Genomic DNA, 11,544 nt, shown 5'->3' on the forward strand with positions numbered 1-11,544 from the left:
ATTATCATCACAAAGAATATCTTCCAATTTTTTCTTATTCATATCTTCAAGGCTAATAAATCCAATCCAGTGGCTGATGAAGTTTTGAAACTTTTTTCTAATATTGGTTGAAAATTTGTGTTGTTGCTACTTTAGCAGGCTCGCGGCTCGGGGGTTGATTTGCTTGGGTTGGATTGGATGGATGATCTGTCGACTCATCTATTTCTTACTAAACGTGGAAGATGGGATCCGTTGTTTCTCACCGTGCAGTTCGAGCGGGCGTGGCAACACCCGACGAAAAGCTCCAAAACAGAATGTATAATGCATGTAAATTATGCATCATCATCTGCTGGAGATGCTCTTGAGGTCAAAAAAGAGAGAAAAAAAAAGAACCAAGATCAGGGAAGTCCAGTAGAAGCGCACGCCGTTTCTCCAGAGAGAAAACCGGATCGAGTAGCAGCCACCAAATCCAACACGAATTCAGGAATCAGGAGTAATGTATACATACATACAGCCACCAAACTACTATGTATCGTTGAAGCTGAACCAAAACTCAGTATCTGTTCACAGAAAATATAACTACCGCTAATTATCTACCTAGCAGACACTCCTGTGCATCATCTCGTTGTACTGCAGCCATGAGATCTGTCGCTGCAGCTTCATCTGCGCGTAGAACTTGGCGATGAACTCGTCCGCCTTCACGTCCACCCCGGCGTCCTCGCCGCCCTCCGCCGCATCCACATTCCCGCAGCTGGCCTCCATCATCGCCCGCTCGAGCAGCTGGTCATCCTCGACGCCGCACTCGCTCAGCTCGGCATCGTCGTAGTAGTCCCCGGAGCAGCCCTCTTCGTCCTTCTCCCGGGCGTCGCAGAAGAAGTACCGGTCCTCGCCGTAGCGAGCGGGTGTGTCAGGGACGGCGGTGGCGATGCAGGGGATGAAGCGGAGCACGCGCGCGGAGGGGGTGCGGAACCGGAATGAGGGCGTCTCGTCGATGGAGAACTCGCGCTCGCCGTAGCGGAGCTGGTCGTTGCGTCTGCCGTGGAGGCCGAGGCCGCTGCGGCGCAGGGTCTTGAGCAGGCGGAGGCTGCGCGCCGCGCTCCCCTTCCGCGCCCAGAGCACCGCCAGCCGCAGCAGCCGCCACGCCTTGCCGCTGATCGACGCCTTCTTCAACGACTTGGACGTCGCCATTGTTGCCATGGTGTCCGCGCGCCGGAATGCAGCAAAGCGATCGCAAGGCCTGCGTCGCCGTAGCCCGTAGCTGCTCGACTGATTGCTTGCTCTGCTCTTTCGCTTTTGCTAAGGAAAGGGTTTGTTCGGTAAGAGAGTTGGTGATGAGATGAGTGGGCAGAGTGCTGCATATATAGGGAGCTGGGATTGATGATGTGCCTGTGTCGTGAGGCGAGAACGCGACGGAGTTATTTGCATCTTTGCTTGGCAGTTGGCCGGAAAAGTTAGACATAAGCTGGAGCACCAGCAGTCGATGATTGCGGGCGTGGCGTGTGGGGCTCATCGGCCGGATGGACGCCAAGGAATGCGCGTCGCGTCTCTGCAACGTGGGGTCCGTCTCCTATGTCGCTCGCCGCCGCGTCTTCGTCCTGCGGCTTGACAGTCCATGGTTTTCCCAACACGGTTTACCCCGGGGCGTTTTGTTTTGCCTGCCAAGTTCGTCGTCTCTTTCAAATCGTGCTCCCAGCCTAGGTACACAGCAGCACTGACAGCTGACTGTGAAGAGTCTAGGTCGAAATTTGCTTTTGCTCTCCTTCATCTGTTGTAGGTATCTTGTACTTCTCCGTGCGCTTTCCTTATCTGTATCTTGTGCTTTTCCCGACCAAGGCAGCTTGCTCGTGAGTTGTGATCGCGCGCTATAAAAGCATCTTCACCGGTAGCTCTAAATAGATACCGGAAGAGTGTCGGTACATCATCCTCTATTTGAAGACGCTGCTCTCACACCAGTGCTTTCAAATCGGTGGTTCTGTTACATTTAGTAAATCAAATTGAAATGTTGAAAACGATATTTATACGAAAATTCGAACGAAATTTGTACAAATTTAACGCGAATTGAAACTAAAAAACCAAAATACAACATCTAGCGGCGCGGGGATTTGAAAAGCGCCGAAGTCCAGTTCCTCGCCGCTGGACGTCCTGAAGGACCAGCTGTCGGCGTCGTCGGCCTCCTCCTCGTCGGCCTTCTCCTCCTTTGGCGCAGGCAGCTCCAAAGGTCCGGCGAGGTCGACGTAGGCGCTATGGTCCCTGGCGGACCACACCGCCACCTGCCGCGGGTCGATCGCGATGTGACGCTAGTCTTCGTCGACGGAGCGGCCGACGAGGAAGTTCTGGCCGGGGAACTCCTCCTCGTCGCCGTCGCCATGGAGGGCTGCCTGCGCCTCGGCCTCCTTCTCCCACCATTTGTTCTTCACCGGCGGGAGTAGTAGCGAGGCGTCCTCCTCGACGCGGGCGCGGCGGCCCGACCCCGTCGTCCGAGGAGCCGGAGCAGAGGACGCGCACCTCGCGTCGTCGCGGATGACAACGCCTCCGGAAGGAGGCGCGGGCGCGGCCGAGCGCGTGCGCGCGACGGCAGACGGTCCAGTGCGTGAGGTTCAGGACACCGCGGTCCGTTCTGGCGCCCTCGTAGGCGGTGGCACCATGTTCGCCGCCTGCGGGAAATAGACCGGCTCCCGTTGCCCGCGGTGGTGTGGCCGGAAGCCGCACTCGCGGAGCGTCTTGTCGACGTCGCGGCCGTACCACCAGGCACGGCGGCCGACGTTGTTGAAGCGGCCGCCCGAGCGGTTGGCCGTCCGCGCGAGCTCGACGGCGTGCTCGTCTTCGAAGCGTTGTGTGCAGTCCGGGCTATCGAGAGCATTCTTCGGCACGCTCCTCTCCTCCTGCGTCATCTGGTTCCGCCGTTCCTTGGCGAGGGCCCGCGTCTGCGGTCCTCGCGGCGGCGGCGGCACGGCGAAGCCGCCGTTGGAGACGTGCTAGCCGTGCATCAACTACGGTGCCAGTACAGCACGTCGGCCTCGTCGAACGACAGCTGCGTCGAGCGGAGCATGCCGCCGCCGCTGCCTCCGGCATGGTCGTTGTGCGCCATCGCGTCGGCGGGGTGCGTGTGGGTGGTTGAGGACGGCGGTGGCTAGGGTTGGACGGTTTTAGGAGGCGTCGGACGCGCATTGAAGACGCGTGGGTAAGGTAGGTGGACGCCGCGTGTCCAGTCGCCACTCTCGCTGTTTTGGTTTCCGCGTGGGAGGCCATTAACGCCGATGACCAACCTCACCGCGTCGTTTCCGATGCGAACCACCGCGTCCCCTTGCTGATAAGGCGCCCCCACCTGTAAAAAACATCGTTCCGCGAGGCGCCGGCGCGCCCGATTAGCGCCCTTGTCGAAGGAGCCGGCACGGAGTTGCCGGCGATTCTATTGGGCTCCAGAATTGGCCGACGACGTTTGAGGCGCGCTGGTGCGAGCCCATTTTCGCTCCCGGCCTCCAAATAGCTATCGGGGCCGCTATCGGGGCCACCCGTGAAAGATGCTCTAACATCAGAAAACGATTTCTTTTACTTGCCACTCTACCGGTTTATCTTGCTTCTCACATGAAACATTCTCTCCTTGATTATGTTACGCAATTACTTAGATCGTCAACGGGGAACATGGCTTGCTTAATTTAAGGTGTGAACCGCGTAGACGCGTTGGACAAAGAACTGAAATATTGACCAGGAGCCAGGGAGGGCAGCAACATCATCAAATAATTTTTTGACTGCCAACTCTCCAAAAGCTAGAATAAAGAAGGGTGAATGGGTGTTGAAAGGACTTTGTTAAAATCAGTGTGGATGCATCGTTTGATGTTGATCTGCTACGGGGCACAACACGCGCGAGTGGTAATCCGTGGCAGTTTTGGTAATTTTGTAATAGCGATGAATTCTAAATTTGAGCATGTTCACGATGCAATATCAACGGAGGCGCACACAATGAAGGAATGACTTGTCCTTGTGCAATCCGTTGGATGCAACCGGATCATAATTGAGTTAGACTGCCTTGAAGTAATTAATATAATGAGGGAGGGAGAAAACTCTCTCGACATCGCGGCAACAGTTATTGACGATTGCTACTATCTGGTTAGGGAGGGAGAAAACTCTTACCGTAAAGCGAATTGTGCAGCTCACGGGTTAGGGTTAGCTATGGTAGCTAGGGGATCAATGGAGCAAGTTTGGCCCACTGATCCCTCAGATTTTCTTATTTTGCATGCATTGGATGACATAACCTCTATTTTGTATGAATAAAGTGAGCTTAAGGTGTCAAAAGAACCCCGAAGTAACATCATAATATCCACGGGCAGTATTGGAGGTCCAGGTCCACCTCACGTGGTACCTGTATCTCATGCGATTCTAGTAGATCCAGCGTACTATGGAGGTAGAAAATAGTATGTGGTAGAGATATAAAACGCAATTGATACCATAGTATAAACTATGTTTCCTGTTAGTATGACGAGATTATAAAACACTTATTTTTCCAGTGCAAATTTGTTAGATCTATACGATCGGTCATCCAAATAGGTTCTAACTTATACTTGTCACGTAGCGTTGCTAATATATTCGGTAATTGGCTAAACTATGTGGATCATAGGTTTAAAGTACTTATTAGAGTGAGAGCGCTTGATGTTATTTGGTCATTGTGACTATGTAAAAATTACAAGGTTTTCAACGATAAAAATTCTTCTCTCGTGCAGGTTATCTACTGGTGCAAGCTTTGTTCTGTTTATGATCGTCTCTACAGCGTGTGGAGAATCCCAACCTGTTTATGGAGGTGTCTATACGGTTGAAGGACACAACTAGGGATTTTTATCTAACATGGATTGTAGCATAGTCTTTTGATTGGTCCGCGTATCACTTTGGGCGTCAATTCGATTTGAGTGGTTGTGTGCATCTTAGTTATAAAGAGGCAGGATGTAATGATTAAACATTTTAAGTAATGCAGTGACAGCATAATCTACGGATTGGGCCTCCGCCTTCATCTTAGGTGTTTTATATTTGCTCATGTCTGATATGTAATTCATCTTTTTTAGCACTCCTGACTTTTGAGACTTTTGAACGGCTGTGTGCATCTTAGCTATGCAGAGGTCAGGTGTAATTGCTTTTTATGAGTAATAAAACGTTTATTATAAAAAAAGTAATAAAGTGTTCTTTATCTAAAATATCTAACAAACATGTCCCCACTCTCTCTTCGTAATATACTAGTTTATAAACATGAATGAAGTAATAATATGCATTCGTAAATAAATCAAACGCATACTAATAGTTGCATCTCATAAACAAAAAGATCCACCATAGGATAATTAAAAATATGACCATTATCATGTTTGGAAGCATATATGGTTCTAATAATGTAGAATATATAGAGAGACCAAGCTAGTGCCACAAACCCGTAGTCCAGAGGTAAAATACTCCTTTCTCATCATGGAGTATTTTGTATTTATTTTCACTGTCATTTTATGGTGGCGGTCACCTTTGAAAGTCCTGGTTTATATCAAATTCTACACCTGGAAGTAAGAATCGAGGCAACCGGACGCTTATAACATCCCATGCTTAGAGAGAATAAATAGCTCGAACACAGCTGTGTGCATTGGGTTCATGCATTCTTGGGAAATATTACGCGTTTATTACAACACAAAGAAATTGAAGTTTCTCTCATGTCGGTGGAACTGATTTAGGTCATCGACATGAGTGCGATAAATTTCGGCATGACCTTTGTTGAACTATTTGGTTTTGGGGAACACAATTTGAATTCAATTCAAATATGAAAACTATCAATTCAAATAAAAAATTGAATTCTAAACCATTATATAGAATACCACATGTTTAATCAAACAAAATATAGAACTCAATATAGATAAAGCATAACACTTGATTACATTTATATTCATCCAATATTTACAAGACAAGCAATTCCTGCAATAAGGAAAACATTTCTTTATTGATATTAACACAATATTACAATGTCATAAGAAATTTTATTACAAAATGATAAAAAGAAATTCCAAAACTAAATCTTCATATTACAAAACTTCCCAATCTTCTTAGTCTTCATTTGCAAAATAACTAATAAAGACAAATAAATGTTGTGTTAAGGTTAAAATGTTCGTACCCACATTTTGGGAGAAATTTTATTTTGGAAACTGGATATAGGGAATGACGAACTAGTCTTGATTTCGAAATAGTGATCAGAGTGAGTAAATCGGAATTCAGCATCAACTAGGCATTATCATAGAAACTAATAATCAAGAAGCTAACCATGGACACAAGGCAACATTAGATGATCCATCCCTGAGGGACAAGGCAACACATGATGATCTATTAAATTTAGGCAACTCTAATTTTCCCTCTAATCTAGCTAGAAACCATAAAGCTCACAATTTTATTTAACTGTATCATTTTTGACATGGAAAAGTCAAAATGATCCTAAGCACTTCATGCAAAGTCAATTGCTAATTAAGAAAAAGCATTACCCCAACAAGTACAACCACTAGTATCCACAATTACTAAGTATAGTCCAATTAAGTAGTCACACGACCAAGTTAACTACACGTGTGTACCAGATCAAGAGATATAAAATGCAGAGAACCAACCTGAGGTTGGGTGGTTGGAAGGGTGGTTGTATCCCCAGACCACCAGAGATTAAACCTCAGGTTTGACATCTGTGTGTCTCATAAAAGAGGAATATTCATTCAGTGGGAGGCGACGTTCCTGTCGACAGCAAGGCGCCTATGATGACTTTGTAAATTTCAAGATCAAATCCGCCGGCTCAGTCTTCCGGAGGTGCTCATAGGGGTAGGGTGTGCGTGTGTGCCTTCATAGGGGTGGGTGTATGCGCATGTATATGAGCGTCTAGGTTTGTATTGTGTTTCTAAAAAAATATAAAATGCAATTGACACCGAAGTATAAAGTATGTTTCCTGTCAGCATGACGAGACTATAAAACAATTATTATTTCAGTGCAAAATTGTTAGATCTATGTGATCGGTTATCCAAATAGGTTCTAACTTATACCTGCCACTTAGCGTTGCTAATATATTCGGCAATTGGCTAACCTATGTGCCATATGGGTATACTATATCGGGTCCTAAGTATTGCTATCTCTGGTACAAAGCCCAGGAGTAGAAGAAAGTTAACGAATAAATCCAGAACAATCGGAAGACATCACGTTAGGAAAGCAAAGCCATATCAGGTGAACCTATCAATAACTGTAACTTGACCTTGAGGTGGACTCTGAGATCTAGCCCGCTATATAAGGGTTGGGAGGAGCCAACGAGAGGGGACGGATTCAATGATACGAGATACCCTTGTAACCCTAGTTTCACTGTAGGAATTCGTTGCATAGAAAACAAAAAATTTCCTACCGCGAGAACGCAATCCAAGCCAAGATGCAATCTAGAAGACGGGAGCAACGAGGGGATGATCAAGACTAACCCTTGAAGATTTCCAAAGCCTATAAGAGTAGGCTCTTATTGCTGCGGTAGACGATCACTTGCCGCTTGCAAAAGCGCGTAGAAGATCTTGATCACGGTGCCACGATCGGGCAGCACCTCCGTACTCGGTCACACGTTCGGTGTTGATGAAGACGACGTCCTTCTCCCCGTTCCAGCGGGCAGCGGAAGTAGTAGCTCCTCCTTGAATCCGGCAGCACGACGGCGTGGTGGCGGTTGCGATGGAGAACTCCGGTGGAGCTTCGCTAAGCGTGCGGGAGAGGTGGAGGAGAGAGGGGGCGGCTAGGGTTTGGGAGAGGGGGTGGCCGGCCTCAAGGGGTGCGACCAAGCTATGGCTCTGTGGTGGCCGGCCCCCTCCCCTATGCCCCTCATTATATAGGTGGAAGCCCCAAGAGTTGTAGTCCAAGTCTTCGAATAAGACCCCAACACCAAAACTTCCCAAAGGTGGGAAACCTACTCAAGGAGGGAGTCCTACCCAAGGTGGGACTCCCACCTTTTCCTTAGGTGGGGTGGCCGGCCACCTCAGGTGGAGCCCACCTGGGACTCTTCCCTTAGGGTTTGGCCGGCCAAGCTTGTGGAGTCCCTCCGGGACTTCACCTTCCATAGTGCCTTTCTTCCGGACTTTTCTAGAACCTTCTAGAACCTGCCATAAATGCACCAGATCATTTCCAAACTTGGAATATGACTTCCTATATATGAATCTTATTCTCCGGACCATTCCGGAACTCCTCGTGATGTCCGGGATCTCATCCGGGACTTCGAACAAAACTTCGAACTCCATTCCATATTCAAGTTCTACCATTTCAACATCAAACCTTAAGTGTGTCACCCTACGGTTCGCGAACTATGCGGACATGGTTGAGTACTCTCTCCGACCAATAACCAATAGCGGGATCTGGAGATCCATAATGGCTCCCACATATTCAACGATGACTTTAGTGATCGAATGAACCATTCACATACGATACCAATTCCCTTTGTCACGCGATATTTTACTTGTCCGAGGTTTGATCATCGGTATCACTCCATACCTTGTTCAACCTCGTCTCCTGACAAGTACTCTTTACTCGTACCATGGTATGTGGTCTCTTATGAACTTATTCATATGCTTGCAAGACATTAGACGACATTCCACCGAGAGGGCCCAGAGTATATCTATCCGTCATCGGGATGGACAAATCCCACTGTTGATCCATATGCCTCAACTCATACTTTCCGGATACTTAATCCCATCTTTATAACCACCCATTTACGCAGTGGCGTTTGATTTAATCAAAGTACCTTTCCGGTATAAGTGATTTATATGATCTCATGGTCATAAGGACTAGGTAACTATGTATCGAAAGCTTATAGCAAATAACTTAATGACGTGATCTTATGCTACGCTTAATTGGGTGTGTCCATTACATCATTCATACAATGACATAACCTTGTTATTAATAACATCCAATGTTCATGATCACGAAACCATGATCATCTATTAATCAACAAGCTAGTTATACAAGAGGCTTACTAGGGACTCTTTGTTGTTCACATAACACACATGTATCAATGTTTCAGTTAATACAATTATAGCATGGTATGTAAACATTATCATAAACACAAAGATATATTATAATAACCATTTTATTATTGCCTCTTGGGCATATCTCCAACAGTCTCCCACTTGCACTAGAGTCAATAATCTAGTTTACATTTGTAAAGATATAACACCTTGGCCTTCTAGTGCTTTATCATGTTTTGCTTACGGGAGAGGTTTTAGTCAACGGATCTGACATGCTCAGAAACGTATGTATTTTGTAATTCATTTGCGTCTCAACGCATCACTCATTTCCAAATGAGTTGGCATTAAATATGTTTGATCTTCTGGTGGAACCTTAATTCCGCGGTCTGAAATAAGTCACTAATATTGTCACATACAATATAGCTTCAAAATTCTGACACTATCGGAACTACACCAAGTTCTCAAAGAACTTCTTGACTCAACATCCTCAGTCATTTGTCAAAACAATGACATACTCTGCCTTCATTTGTAGAATCCGTCACAATATTTAGAACTCTTCTAAATCTAACATAGACAACTTCTAGCTCATTGTGCTACCTTTAAAACAACACTTAGTCTAATTTGAGATTGAAATTCTATTTTTATATGTGACAAAACAAATATCGGTGTAATCACCTTACAGCGATTTGTTTGTCATTTCTCCATACAAAACTATATATATCCTTGGTTCTTCTAAAGTACTCAAGGATACTCTTACTATCGTCCAATGATCATCTCATGAATCATTCTGGTATATGCTCATAACATTTTAGAGCACAGGACATCTGATTGTGTACATATTATTCGTGATCCATAATCACTCATGTGTTTTTACTCATTTAGTATCAAATACACTCAAGTCTTGTTAAAACTTCACATGACAAGAACATTTTCTTAATATTTCTATATTGAACTATTTCAATATCCATTCTATGTACTTTGACTTAAACTTATTTTGTGTTTCAATCTATCTTCATAGATCTTGACACTAGATATGTTTCAGTCCATATCCTTTCATTGAAATTAATTTCTCAATGAAACCTTTTAATCAAGTATATAATTACATCATTTATAACCAACTATATGTCACCTACATAAAGTATTATAAATATGTCTTAGCGCTCCCACTTAATTTCTTGCAAATGCAAGCCTCTTCATCGTCTCTGATGAAATCAAAAACTCTTTGACTATTTCATCTGGTGAAGATTCCAACTCCGCGATACTTACTTCATCCAATTGAAGTTCGTATACCTATCTAGTATTCCACGGACCAGCAAAACTCTTGGTTGTATCTTGTATACACTTTTAAAACACACTTCTGATAAGTAATGTATTTTGCCATCCTACTAACATATCTCATAAAAGAAATATGTAGTGATTACTAGAATAATCCATATAAACTATAAGCATTGCTACAGAAGATCTAATCTTGTCGTACTCAACTCTTTGAACTTTGTCGTAAACAACTTTTCGACAAGTCAAGCTTCTTCAAAGATATTTCATCCAAGTCCATTAATTTTATAGATCCATTTACTTTCAAAAAGTATTCATCTATCTTGGATTTCATGGCGTATAGCCATTTTAACGGAGTCAGGGCCCATCATAACTTCTTTGTTTGTAGTTGGTTTCTCATTGTTCACAATCAATCCTTTGTCCACAAATCTTTTATTTGATCACAAAGTAAACAATACCTACAAGGTTCAATATGTACTTTGATCTCCATGGCTAAAACACTTTGTAGTCATGGGAGCCATGATCGTCGTGGTCGCTTCCGGAACCAATTCCGATGCTGCGCTACTCTGATCATTATGCTCAGGTTCATAAACTTTATCAAGTTCTATTGTCCTCCCACTCAAAAATTTCGCTAGAAACAATTTCTTGGAAATAAGAAACATTGACAAACACTTTTGTCTTTGTCTCCATAGTGGGAAGAATTTCCAATCAATTCTCTGGGATAACCAACAAAGACATTCATCCGATTTTGGTTGTAAACTTATTTACTTATGCTATGCATACCAAAATTTAAGAAAGGACTATTAGGGTTCATACCCATGCCATAACTCGTATGGTGTCATTTCTACGGATCATGATGATGCTCCATTCAGTGTAAAAGCGGTAGTCACTAAAGCATAATCCATAAAAATATAATGGCGTCATAATATTTTATCTCATCATTAATCCAACAATGTTTGGATACATCTCTCGGATACTATATCATCATTATGATACTCCAAGAAATATGAGTAGTAGAACAATTTCATGACTCTCTTAGATGTTTGCTAAAACTCGTAATTCAAATATTTTCACTATGATCCAATCATAGATATTTGACTTTTCTATTACGATGATTTCCACTTCATGCTGAAATTTATTTGAATCCATTCAAATGTTTCAAACTTCTTCCTTATTGAATATATCCACATATATACTCAATTCATTGTTGAAAGTTTTCATGAAGTAGAAGAATCTCCCGCACACAACTATGTGATGAACCACATATATCATTATGTATGTTTTCACTAAGTTAGTTGCCCGTTCAACTCTTGACCTA

At 44.4% G+C, this 11,544-nt stretch overlaps 1 protein-coding gene across 1 annotated transcript; it reads right to left on the minus strand.

Annotated features, from left to right (window-relative positions):
• Positions 1-433: 433 nt before the first annotated feature.
• LOC139830661 (uncharacterized) lies at positions 434-1,368 on the minus strand. The gene has a single exon (XM_071819232.1). The coding sequence runs from the start codon at positions 1,174-1,176 to the stop codon at positions 577-579; it is 600 nt and encodes a 199-aa protein (XP_071675333.1). The 5' UTR covers positions 1,177-1,368; the 3' UTR covers positions 434-576.
• Positions 1,369-11,544: the final 10,176 nt, after the last annotated feature.

Source organism: Lolium perenne, chromosome 4, assembly GCF_019359855.2.
Source record: "Lolium perenne isolate Kyuss_39 chromosome 4, Kyuss_2.0, whole genome shotgun sequence".
NCBI lineage: Eukaryota > Viridiplantae > Streptophyta > Magnoliopsida > Poales > Poaceae > Lolium > Lolium perenne.